Genomic DNA, 13,889 nt, shown 5'->3' on the forward strand with positions numbered 1-13,889 from the left:
ACTCACGTTGTCCTGATCCTTTGAAGGATGATGAAGCCTCAGGAGCGCGTGTCCTTGCTGAGATGAGGTGCTAACTGGAGGAGGGAGTCCCAGCATCAGACCTCAGAAGTGTCTCTCAAGTGTCTCTCCAGCATCCCAATTGCAACAGCAGCCTATAAGAGCCAGGAGCTGTTCCACTGTCCTCAGTGGGCTCGTAGCTATATTCCTTCAATCTGACAGAGCTCCTCGAAAAGATCCATCTCCAGCAATGGGACAATGCGTTCTTGATGGTGAAACTGATAGGTGACACTTGGGCCAAGGCAGCAGAGGACGTTCCGGAGGTGTGCATCTATTCAGAGATAACTCAACCCTCTGTGTCACCTTCTTCTCTATCACATTAACATCTGGCACTCTCAGGAATGCTGGCCAACTTTTATCCTCAACTTACTATGCATGTCAACCTCCTGAGGATGACGACATTCAACCACTTGCATGCCAGACATTAAAATGCCCCCTCTTTAAGGCACACATTACGCCCTCATGGTCATCCTTGGCCCTTGTGAACTCCAAATTGCTCAGACACCATGAAGCCCTCAAGGTGACGAGTCATTGCTAATATAGAGCAGCCTTCAGCTTCAGTACATCTTTGCTCCCCTCAACATTATCTAAAGCTACAATGGTGCTTCCAGAGCATGCTCAAAGGCTCTACTGATTGTTAAAAATCATCATTTGTAATTAGCATCACACGTCTTGGTGAGTGCTTCGGTGGTGAGATGCACAGTGCTGCATCCCACCATTGTGACAAGAGCCTTGTGGCTGCAATACAGACAATTACAGATTGAGAAACGCTCAAGGTTGTAGGTTCGGGCGCCAGGGCAATAATGTGGCTGAGAGGGGCAGAGCTTGGGCATCTTGAGGTGGCAAGTTGCTCCCCATTATTAGCAGATAGTACACTCGGAAAGTTGGAAATGCGGTTGGCAGACCATAGTGCACACGAGCTCTGAATATGGGCTCATAGCATGAAAACCCTGCCGGAAGACAGAGAGCACATGGAGTTGCACGATATATGACCCTTCTCCATGTGTTATCACATCTCTTGTACACTGCACCTTCACCTTTCAAGAATGCAGACGAGTCCTGCTGTGCACCTTCCTTGGCCTGCAGGTGCACCCCCCTCGGCCTGTGGAGCTGGAGTTGATGGGGTCACAGGAAGAGGGCATTGGGATTGGCGAGACAGTCCTGGAGTCACCTGGGTAGATGAACCCAGGTTGTCCAGCTGCTGGTCCTCCTCCCTATGGGTGCCCAAGGGCCCCTGGCTGACCACTTGAGGAGAAGGGGCAGCTAGAGTGAGATCTGGGTGTCCTACCACCCTCTCACATAGCCACTGATGCATGCCACCAATGGTTACAGCGATGGAGTGCTGCTCCTGCAGCAGTGCAGGACCGATGTCGTGGACCAAGGTCTCCATGGCCGCTGCCACCCTAGCAGTGTTGGCCTCGGTGCATTGGCATGCCGGCGATATCACCTCAGACTGAACTCGGATGGACTCCTCCGTCGCCTGATGCAATCTGAGAAATGCAGATGACATCCCTTCCTGATGCTGCCCTGATTGTCTCTGCAGCTCCAGCAACTCATTCCCTCGTCCGGTCGATCTTGCCAGAGGCAGATGAACAATGGCAGTGTCTACTTGCCCGATAATGGTGCATAGCCATTAATGATCAACTAAGGGCCGCGTGAGGACTCTGCCAGGATCTTCGCGGCACCAGCGGAGTGGGCTCCAGCTGAATGCAGAGCTCAACAGCTTCATGGAAACGACCTCCCGGTGACAGGCTGGGGAACAGATTACGGAAATTAATTCAAACTTAGATATTTCAGTTCATCACAATGTTCATCACCCTTTCATGTTAAATTACTTTGCCATGGATGCAGAATAGATGATTATATTCTAAACAATAGGTGTTGCACATGAATTGAGGCGTGTACCTTGCTGGTTTGTTTACAAGACTGATGCACAGTAGAAGCCTCCAGACAGCTGCAGTAAAAGTTCTAGTGGGCAGGAAGGAAATCTACACCAGTGAATGTTAAGGCCTCTCCAAATTGTCGCTTAAAGGTAGAAACATGATGAGCTCAGCATAGACCGAATGCTTCTGCTCTCCAGCTGAGAGCCCTTTCAGGATGTGATACCATGGGCAAACAATATATTCAAAATTCATATAAAGATTTTAAGGATTATGATTAAAGTTTAACTATTTCATAGAAACGCTTTTTTGATACTGCAGCAACTGCTGTTATTGAATAGCGCTGCTTGTATCTGTCATAGGTACTAAGCCTATCATGTCTGTCGTGTGTGCTGTGATTGTCAGTCACTTTTGTTTTTCTCATTGTGTTTTTTTCTCCTTTCCTATTGGCTATTTTACACTTTTGTCTTGAGCCAATCGTATTGCACGAAAGATTGTTCTTCAATTTCCTCCCTGGTGGCGTTCCATTCAAAATGAGTTGTACACAATCTCAGTTCACCCTCAAATATTGTCCCGGACAAATCACTTTGCCAGTTCCCCCACCCCACTATATGGCTCTTTAAATACTAACTTGACAATGTTCAAAATTTTGACAACTCAAACGAAACAAATCCGCAAATTAACCATTAAACCCAACCCTAACCTTCAGATGCTGCTGCAGTTTCTTTCTCAATGCATGCTCAACAATACTTTGCTGGCCTCTGTGCGGTCCAGCCTCCATTGTGCGCAGACAAAGCGCAACTGTACTATTAGAATTAATGGACAGAAAGTCGTGGGGAGCCTGCTCTGGAATTCCTGGCAGCCAAAGCTCTTGGATTTCGAAGATTATCCACATGAGTGACTCCACCTGCTTTGCCTGTGAATGTGAAAATGATGGCATTAATTAATTTTTTTTGGCTACTGGATTCCCTCCAGGCACTAGAAGGTTTTTTTGCCCCTTTGTTTTCAGCCATAACCGTGTCCACATCCATTCACAGCATTGTTCCACAGGCTCCAATCTCACAAAAGCGCAAACAGGTGGAGGCACAGCTTAGGTTTCAAAACACCCCAATTTTCCAGAACTACTGGCTGTGACTGACTACATGTATGTGGCAATGCGTGTGTCGGCGATTAACCAATGATGTAAATAGATTACAAGGGTTTCACTCTCCTTAAACATGCCCAGAATTGTAGCTGGGAATGCATATTGCCTGTCATCAGCACGTGGCATCTTTATTCTTAACTTGCGTGCCCTTGTCTCAGCTTCAGGAATTCATGAGCATATTGTACAAAACACAAACGCCGACAGGAAACAGTTGCAGTCAGACACAAGGTAACGCTGTCATGTGTAAAGCTAACTGTTGATACGCTCAAATAGCAATCTTGATACACTGATCTCTTGGAGGTGTTTTGCACTGGTGGTCACCGTGTGTCCTGCGTCGAATGTGTTATTACCTTGACATTTGGAGCAGTATCAGTTAAATGGTTCCATTTTGTGACGATGGATGAGGATGGATTCGTTCCACTCTCCAGAAGAGAAAGCCACACTGGCAGAAGGGGTTTGAGAAAAGTTCATTTGCAGCCACTTTGATGAATTTAAGGAACATCGAGACTAAAGTGATTATGCCTGTTCATTTCATATCACCTAAAACCACCCACCAATCACTTTGTACTGAATTATGTATCTACATCTACCAATCTATTGTAATATTGATCTCTATTCATCAGAAAATGTCACTTTGCTATTGAATTCTCCCAGCAAACATTCCAGTTAATTCCATTAGCATTTCATTTAAATATATGTTCAATAGGCAAATGCTTATTACATTTCACAAAATTATTTTTTTCCACATGTTATGTATTTGTGCACCCTGTGTACTGTTTTAGCTCTTGAGGCGATATATAGTTTCTTACTGAATGTCCAGGTATTTCTCTTTAACCCCATGGTGATTCACTTATGGCAGTAATACCAATGAAGCAAAGGGACAACTGAATTGTACGATGTGGGTTGTGTGGTTGCTGGAGACTTCAGAATCTTGGTTGTGCATTAAAGGCACCTGAACTTGAAGCCACTATGTCTTCGAGTGGTGCTTGAGAATATTTTGTGCCCTTTACTTTCTAACATCATTGACTTGAGACCCAATATCCTGGTTCTTACGTTTCAATCTTGACCGTGTCCAGCAGCTCAAGCAGCCTTCAGTTCGGCTGAGGATGCACTGATGTACATCTGTAAGTTCTGCTCATTCTCCCTCATAGCGGGAGCCTGTTCCCAAGTTTTACCAACCCTGATCACAGAATTTCTTGCATAGTTAACTGCCTATCAGACTTCAACAGCAAGAACAGCTTGCATTTCAAAGCACTCAGCACAACTCAAAATGTCCCAAGGCACTTTACGTTGGGAGTGCTAAGATACTGAGCAGTGAGTAGGAAAGAACTTGTAGGAGATGATTGAAGATGTCGGCTTTGAGGTGACTTTTGAAGATGGGTGAAAAGGTAGCAAGGCGAAAAGGTTTATGATGGGCATTCAAGAGTGGAGAAGCAGATGAAAATGTTGCTGACTGAAGCAGCAGATGAGAGTTCACCATACATATTTTGATATTGTAAATTTCATTGGGAAAAAAAGAATAGTTCAAACTTATTGATGTGTGTCATTTGCTTTGTAAATATTACTTGTAGATGTCCAGCATATTCTAGCTCATTTTGGGTTACAAAGAAATGATTCTTTCTGAATCAGGAGATTCAATTTCAAAATCACAGTACAGTGCATCCCAGCTGGTGTACTGAGGATATCTTCACCAACATTAGCCTTGTTAACACTAAACACTTAATTATTTCTTGATTCAATGTGTTACAATCTGATTAGGGACTGTTAACATTTAAAGAGAAATCCTAACACCTCATTTTAAGCAATAGAACTACACTGCAAGATTTCACCTTTTTTTTAAACGAAACAAACTTCATTGTATATAAAAAAATTAAATGAAACACCCACTATTAACAGTGTGGTTGTTAACTATCTATGTTATGCGCTAGGTTTACTTCTTAAGTACCCCAAGAATTTTTTTATAAGACACGTCAATCTTAAAGTTTATTCACTTCTGTAGGGAACAATCATAAACATACTGCAATTCTCCAGAAACTACCTTTTAAATTCTCCTCAGTTCCAGCTATTCTTCATTTATTACCTCTTGACTGTGGATGCTTCAGTCCTTTGTTCTGGTTACATTTTCAATACTTGCAAGCTAGCTCTGTTTGTTGCTTTTTTACCACAAGACTTTGTAGGGATCATTGTAGATTGCCTAGTTTGAAACCATTGGGACAATCTCACAGCTTCTGTTCCCTCACAAAATTCAAACTGAGATTAGGCCTCACCCGGATTCCACATGGTCAGTGATAAAGTTGGTTTGTTACTCTGCTTATTGTGTAGGCCTATCTAACTGTCATTTACTTGGCTATCTTCTCTCAGTAAGCTGCAAACCACATGAGGTCCAAACTGCAACTAACTCTCTCAACAAATACCCAAATGAATTGAAACCAGAGAACTTTCCTAAGCTCCACACATCTCCATAATGACAGAGCCTGCTTTGGGATGTCCTCAAACTCACTTTTAGGTTAATTATCCCTCATTTACCATTTCTTCTTTGGTCTGATAAAGTGAATGGGTTTTACAACCTTTCAGGGTTCACTGAATGCATTTAAATTAATTTAGCTCTAACTCCCAAAACAAAAGCATCTCTCTGGACTGCACTTCTTGCAAGCATTGCAGACATCACATCTCAAGCTCTTTCGCTAAGTGAGGCTCCCTGCTGTTTTATAGTTCTTCTATTCTGACCTTTTTAGCCTACTAGCTATGTTATATTCCTAAAACTAAAAATTATATTCCAAAATACATGAACTGTGAACTAGATATTCACAACAAGTACTATAGCTATACCCCGTTTTAAGTAGTCCTGAAGAGAATAGTTTTGTTATTAAGTAACAAAATGACTTAACCATTTATTTGTTTAAGTACTACCCACCACATTATAAAGCAGTTGGAAACTGGGTGAAAAGTCTTTTGTAACTGCATAGTTATTGGCTGGGTGAATCAATGAAAGGACCATTTCCCCATTCTCTAGGACTTTTGGTTCAGGTTTGTGTCTCCCCCCACCGCCCCAACCTTGGAACAAGCTCCTCCTATTGACAACCAGGAACATGTCCTCCTGGATCTGTGCCCGTGGCACTGCATGTTCCATGGCAGTGGAGGTGCTGGTGGAGGAATGGCCCATGGCAATTCGCACTCTCACTCATCCCAAGAGGCTGACCAGGAGCTGGCAATTTACTGAGATAAAAGGGAGATTTTTCCCTTCTAACATTGTGAAACTTGCATCAATGTTCTTAACGCTGCTTACTTAGTTGAGCCTCTAGACCCACCTGCTCATTGACTTCTGCCTCAGTGACAGCCTCTCCAATTTACTTTTGATCAATGGGACAGCTACTTCCTTGGTGGCAGGTGAATGTTCATGTGATGTTGATGTAAAACCATATGTTGTCTCAATCTATGTCCTGCTGCTACCTACTACAACAATGCTTCTGGTTGTGTTAATTTAGGTTGTGTCTCTTTGATCTCCAGATAGTTCATTAGTGGACAGAAGAAATGAATATATTAATAATATGGAATTACACCACTTACCTTGAGCTGTCTAGGGATGGGGGATTAATGTAGAACCATATTTTATTTCTTACTGTAATTCCGAATATAAATCAACTTAAATTTATTTGAAAAAACAGCTGCAACCAATCATGAAGAAAATACACCTTTGCAGATAACAACGAGTGTGCACGGCCCATAAATTTATTTGAGGAAATTGAAAGCTTTTTTTTTTCAACCTGGTTTTTAGCATATTATTTGTTAGTTTTAACAATCTTGGGTCAAACACTAAAAAAGCACATCTGTAACTGTGACTCTCAAACAAATACTTCATTTCAAAAGCTTCTGCCTCACTCATTTGCGACTAACAGTGAGAGAACGTAAAATTTAAAGGTTTCTAATAGCCTTCAGTCACACCCTCCAACTGATCTGATTAGCTTGAATTCAGCATCATAGAATGCTATAGCACAGTAGGAGGTCATTTGGCACATTGTGCCTGTACTGGCTCGCTCATAGAGCTAACTAGCTAATTGCACTCCCTTACTCTTTCCCCATTGCCCAGTTTTTTTCCCCTTCAACCATTTATCTAATTTGCTTTTAAATGTTACTATTGAATCTGCTTCTATTACCCTTTCAGACAGTGCACGGCAGATCACAACAACTTGCTGAGTAAAAAATTGGGAGAGCTGTCCCATTGCCCCTTTGCTAAGATTGTGCTGAGAATTACACGAACTACCAATTCAAGGGTATCAGTCGGGCTTGCAATGTGGCTCATGTACACTTGCTAGGAGCCACACATATTCATACACAGGCATCTGTCCTCTGCAGGCAAAAGGAGCATGTCCAAACAATGTGCCTTTTTGAATTAAACGATTGTGGGGAACAGTAGTTCCCCGTTGCTTTCTCCATGGCAATGCCTCGTCTAATCAGAGTTGTCTTGCCAGCCAATCAGTGCCCTTTTCTCATGCAGTATAAATTGTTGCTTGCTTTGAAATTTGGCATTCTTGCATCTGCCCTGATAAGTGCAAGACAAAAAACTTCAACAGCATGTCTCTTTCTGCTTTTATTTCAGCATTTGTGTTTTTTTTTTCTTTTTTTATTATTCTCTGTTCTCCACTCCATTAGGTTAAACTGTAGAATTTTATTATGCTTCGTCATGCCCCAGTATATTATGAACTTTCAGTCAATACTTTTAAAAACTGGACATAAATAAGCTATTAAAATGGCTGCTGACCTTTGGCATTCGAGCCACAGGCAGTACCACGCCTCAAGCGAATACCTAATTGAATATACACAATATTTCACAGCCATCTAAGAATTCACACATCTCTTTATTTAAGGATGGACTAACGCAAAAGAACTATAGAATCTCCAGTTTGCTTGTCTCCAAGGTTCACCTGAACTAAAGAGGAGATTGAAAATCAATTGGTGGCGGACTGGATTGAATGGACTTTGTCAACCTTCCTTTGCATTATGGTGGTTTCCCCATCCAAACTTGACTGGGTGAATCTCAAAGGTGCTAAACCATAACACAGGATGTCGGGATCAAAATAAACACCACCCTTATTTGGAAAGGACTTTGAAATTGTGAAAATCACATAGTGAGACAGCCATATTTTCTGTCCGCTTGTTAAAAATCAGCACAATCTGTATGCAGGCAGCTCCACCAAAAGCTATGGAACCATCAGTTCAGCCAGACTCAGAAAAGCTGTGAGACATCTGCAGCCAGAGCACGTAAGCTGTTCCAATTAAAGTACACCTGAGGGCAGGTGAAGAGCCCAGGCGGCCTTCGCATTTTTCATGGAACCTCATCCACGGGCGGGAAGAGGTTTCATGAAAGATTTTAAATTTGCAGAAAAATTTTAATTAAAATTAATGCGCATGTCCCAGCTCATGTGACAGTTTCATATGAGGGGACATGCCCTAAAAATTTTTACAACACTTTATTAGACTGTTTAAACTTAAAACTAATCTCTGCATTTCTGCGCGGCATGAAAGAGCGCACTCCCGACTCAGGCAACCGCCCCCAGCACCCCGCCTGCACAGCGCTTCTGGGTGTGCATCACGCTGGGCGGGCCTTATTTGGCCCGCCCACATAAAATGGTGGCGTCCAACCGATTGGCTCTGCGTCTGCCCACACCCCCCGACGGGGAGAAAATTCTCCCCATTGAGTCTTTAAAAAGTTGAGTTCATTTACAGGGATAACTAAAATGTTGCTAGATGATTTGCACTAGTTCTGGTACCTGGTGTTGCTGTTTTGTTCTAATGCTTCCTTGCCAGCTACATTTAATGTGTAGTAGCCATACAGCTCTACGCTCAAATTCAACCAACACTGGTTCCTCTACGTGTACATACTTAACCTGCACAGATTCAGCCAAACAGAATTTGGACTAGAAGCAAAGTGGAATCATCTTGGGGCGATTTTGTTTCTCGTCTAGTGAGAGCAAAAATTGTTTTGTAAATTTAACCACAGCAGTGACCATGAAGAGTTAGTTTAATTCGATTGCAATAATTATCTTCTCTTTCAGGCCAGACACACATTTTAACTTACATTGAAGATGCTGTGGGTCAATTGCTGGAACATAAGGAGGATTACAGCAAGGTCGGAATTGCCAGATTCCTCGCTGAATAGTAAGTACAAAAATACCTCCACGTAAAGATGCTTATTTGAACTGCAGTTATTAATGATGAGTCAATATGCAAAGAATAAATTTTAAACTCAAAATGATGGCTAAGTTCATTAAATAACAAGTACATTTTCTTTGGTTTGTTTAACAAACTTGATGCTAAATTGAATCTCATGCCTGATTTATGACGACTGCCCCAAGATAACCTGTTGATATATCTTACAGCAACTGGCTACCATATAAAGATTCCAGGTGAGTTTCTCTGGGTACGGTTTTACTGCAAGTGGTGTCTTCAGCCCTGGCCACAAACTCCGTTCCCTAGCCACTGACTCCTTCCCTTTCTCTGATAACTATTTGAGGCTGAACCAGTCTCCTCGCTACCTTGGTGTCATATTTGGCCCCGAGCTGAGTTTCCGATCACATATCTGTGCCATCAGTAAGACAGGCTATCTCCACCTCGGTAACATCGCCCAACTCCGCCCCGGTCTCAGCTCATCTCTTTCTGAGACTCTCATTCATACCTTTACTACCTCTGGACTTGACTATTCCGACGTACTCCTGGCCAGCCTCCCACATTCTGCCCTCAGTAAGTTTAAGATCGTCCAAAGCCCTGCTGCCTGTGTCCTAACTTGTATCAAGTCCTGTTCACCCATCACCCTATGCTTGTTAACCTACTCTAGCTTCCACTTCAGCAATGCCACCATTTTAAAATTCTTATTCTTGTTTTCAAATCCCTCCATGGCCTCGCCCCCCCCTCCCTATCTCTGTAATCCCCTCCAAGATATCTGCACACATCTAATTCTGGCCTCATTAACATGCTCAATTTTAATCACTCCACCATTGGTGGCTATTTTTGCAGCTGCCAATGCCCCAAATTCTAAATCTCTCTTCATCTCTACCCCTCTTTCCTCTTTTAAGGTACTCCTCAAAACCCACCTCTTTGACAGAGCTTTTGGCCATCTCCCTAATATTTTTATATATGGCCCGGTGTCAAATTTGTTTGCTAATGCTCCTTTGAAGCACCTCGGCATGTGCTTTATTACATTAAAGGCGCTATACAAGTGCAAGTTGTTGTTGTTGGGCTAAATGGTTTGCTGCAATGTCTGTAATTCATGTCATCAGTTTGATGTGTGATGGGTACCATATGTTTAGCAGCAGTATTTTACATCTTTGTAGTTCTAAAGGACCCTTTTCAGTCCATTAATTTCCCAGCAATTTAAAAAAAGCCTGTTCTAGTGCAAATCAAAATCAGTCATGCTGAAGTAATATTATTTTAATATTGATTTTCTCAATTTATGATGTCAGTTTATTTTATACGATACTTACAAAATCCATACATGCAAATAAAGATGTGGACATTTTCATTGGTAACTTTCTCCAAACACGCAGATCAGAAGACCCTAGATTCTTCTATCTAAACCCACTTTAATGCTCCCTGCCAATTTCTCCTTTCTCCAGTTCTGCTGAAAGTATTAACTCCCATGTTGCTTTACAGCTCTGTGGTTACCATTTTCTTTCCAGCACCTTGGCCAAGAGACTATTCTTGATACGCAAGACCTGATCATGTTTGTTCTCAGGGTACTTACCTACATGGGAACACAAGGTAGTTTTCCTGCAATAAATTCCAGAACTCATCACCCGTATCCTCACAGACTGACATTAGCACCCCCCCCCACAACCCCCAGTGCAACAACAACTTGCATTTATTTACCACATTTAATGTGGAATAAAGTCTCGAGGACTTCACAGCAGCATAATCAGACAAACATTGACTGAATGAAAGGAGACATTAGGAGGGGTGACCAAAAAGCTTGGTCAAAGTGATAGGTTTAAAGGAGGAGAGAGAAGCCGAGAGGAGGGATACATTGAAGTTAATGTCCTTATTTCTAATCCTTTCACTGTGTGGTCTCACCCTATTACTACAGCCTCTTCCAGTCTCATATCACTTAAATTTGTCCACTTTTAGAAACCTATCTTTTTCCAGAAGCCTTGAAGGACCCCTCCAAATCTCCCACAGTGGTTCAGCATTTGTTTTTTTTAACCACGATTAATCATTTTTTTGCCTCTTTGATGGCTCAATCACTTTATGGATAATCTTACGTTAAAAGAATTATATAATTATATAAGAATTATACAACTTTTAGTTATATATTGCCTTTAGCGTATAAAAATTAAGTCACACATGTGTAGAATGGATGCCGAACCAGGACAGGAAAGAATTGGGGGTGGTGGTGGTGGTGGTGGGGAGTGACCAAAGGTTTGATTGAAAAGATTAGTTTTGAAGGCATTTCTAAAGGAAGAGATGGAGTTGGTAGAAAAAAAAATGTTCAGGGTAAGAGGTGATACAGAATGGAGGAGATTGTGGAGGTAAGGTGGAGAAAAGTCATGAAGAGCTGTTGGGATATAAATAAAAATCCCATTACTGTTTTCATGACCTGGCTTCACACTTGAATAGTGAAAACTGTGTATTAAAACCGTAAAAGAAGTCTTTTCCGATCACTATGAGTGATGAAATTGCACGTCCCAAAGTCATCCTAAGATGAGCAACGATGACCCGCTGTTTCTACCTAACGTGAGATAATTGTTTTTACTTAAGGTTGTATGAACTGCAGTTGGAAACTTTAAATAAAAATCCTGCTCGGCCTAAAGAAAAGCAGCCTTGCCAGGCTGACTGCACAGTACAGTAAAATCCTGATGAGTGGAATCCCAGGGGATCCGCCCACGGATTTGAGTTAAGAGGAGCTTTGTGATAGCCAAAGAGGCCCCATGTGGACGACACCATTTTGGAGTCAATTATCAGTCATTGCAGCCATAACTGCTGCACCTTCACCGCTTACCGGACGGAAGGCGATGCCGTGTCGTGTCATGAATCGGTCCTGCCGTCCACCATTGCAGGTGAACTCCATGTGGCATAGCACCTTTGCCAGGGCAGCACCCCTTTCCTGCTGGATTGGACTGGAGATGGGAACGTTCTCTGCTCGGGTTGCCTTGAACCGTGTTTAGCAGAGCTTCTTCAATGTCAGGATGGGCCGTTGTTCTCATCCTCTGCCTTATTGGAGAGAATGTCTGCTTGTCGAACTGTTCCACAATGTTCACCTTGTGTTTCATAAGGGTGGACAAACTTGATGGCGGAATTTCCCACTCCTTTGCGATGCCTGTTTTTCCGCTTCGTATTCCACTTGCTGTACCAACTTCATCTTTTCTCCGATCGACAACGCTTTTAACTTTCTCACAGCTTTAGCCACACTCGCAGCTTTTGCATATCCTTTCACAGGGAGATCTTGATGTCAAATGATGGCTATCCCGGCACTCCATGATTTCATGCTCCTGTGTGGCCTAACTCTGCTCTGATTAGTTGGCGCAACCATATGACAAATTTAGACAAGCTCGCCTAATCCGGTGTTACCAGTGTGGAATTTGGGCTTATCGTTCTATGGGATTTGTCATTATGCCGGCCGAAATTGTTGACGTCTTCAATATAACTGGAATTTTGTGTCATCTGAGTTTAACTCATCACCATTTCACTGTGCATGTACGTGTGTGTGTGCTTGTGCAAGCGTGAAGAGTTCCCACTAGATTCTATGGGGATCCATTGCCAGTGTTTCCCTGGAGACTGAATCTGAATATAAATATTGGTTGCGTTTGTGTGTAAATTAATAGAACATGAAAATAAAAACAACCTTTAGCCTTGCCGATAAAAATACCTTTGAGGCCTGTTATTAACAAATAGGTTAAAGCAGTTGTATTAGAGCCTTCTGCTCCCTATTTTAACAAGGCCGTTTCACTGTCTGAAATAACATTGTCAAACCTGTAGTCCTGGCTCAGTTGGTAACTTCTTATTCCTGATTAGCAATTTCCCACTTTTGTACCTATGCCAAGGTTCCAATTCATTATCCAGGGTGACAGTCCAGTGCTTCACTGAGTGCATTGCATCTTTGAAACTGTCGAATATATTGCGATGAAATCCTGCTGTATTGTTTCACCCGACCCTGAATTGATACCGTCGCTCCTATTCCGTAGGTTTTTCTTTTGCCATATTGGGTAGCTTTTTTAGGGGGTTGGTTAGCTCAGTTGGCTAGATGGCTAGCATGTGATTCCAAATAACGGCAACAGCGTGGGTTCAATTCTCATTCTGGCTGAGGTAGGCTCAGGACCTGCCTCCACACTCTGCCCCTGAGAGTGGAAGGCAATGGCAAACCACCACTGACAAGACAAAAGCCGCCAAGAAAATGGCTCAGGATGAAGCACCAGTAGACAATGAGTCAAGGACCTGCCTTCAGGCAGAGCACACATACCATAGCCTTTTTATCAATGATTTCAGCACTGAGCATTGCAGGTGTCCTCAATCAGCATTGCACCCAAAAGCTGTAACATGTAACAATAACATTTTGAAGAACTATTTTAAAACATTTATTGAGCGATACAATTTTTGTTAAAAAAAAAATCATTTGTATGTTATTTTCTTGACTCTTAAACTGCTGTTATGGTTAACATACTGAGTGCTGAAATATTTATTCATCACATATAAAACATCTGCAGTGATTATAACTCTTAATCTATTCAGAATAGTTTGGCCAAGCTGTCAGTTGTACACGTAGTTACATAACAGCAGCAATTCTAAGCATCACTGAATGGAAATAAGCAAATTCAGCATTT

The 13,889-nt window shown here is 42.3% G+C and overlaps 1 protein-coding gene across 2 annotated transcripts in view; it reads left to right on the forward strand.

Moving 5' to 3' along the window:
• The window catches only part of cstpp1 (centriolar satellite-associated tubulin polyglutamylase complex regulator 1), a 311,978-nt gene that overhangs the window by 53,213 nt on the left and 244,876 nt on the right, over positions 1–13,889 (forward strand). The window contains exons 1-2 of one of the 2 annotated variants that reach the window (XM_078549560.1): positions 3,252–3,309; positions 9,135–9,237. In XM_078549560.1, the coding sequence (XP_078405686.1) occupies positions 3,252–3,309; positions 9,135–9,237 (161 nt within the window). Of the gene's footprint in view, positions 1–3,251; positions 3,310–9,134; positions 9,238–13,889 lie in introns of those variants that run through there. The other variant, XM_078549561.1, reaches the window with a different exon arrangement.

This window comes from Cetorhinus maximus, chromosome 9 (genome assembly GCF_964194155.1).
Source record: "Cetorhinus maximus chromosome 9, sCetMax3.hap1.1, whole genome shotgun sequence".
NCBI classification, from domain to species: domain Eukaryota; kingdom Metazoa; phylum Chordata; class Chondrichthyes; order Lamniformes; family Cetorhinidae; genus Cetorhinus; species Cetorhinus maximus.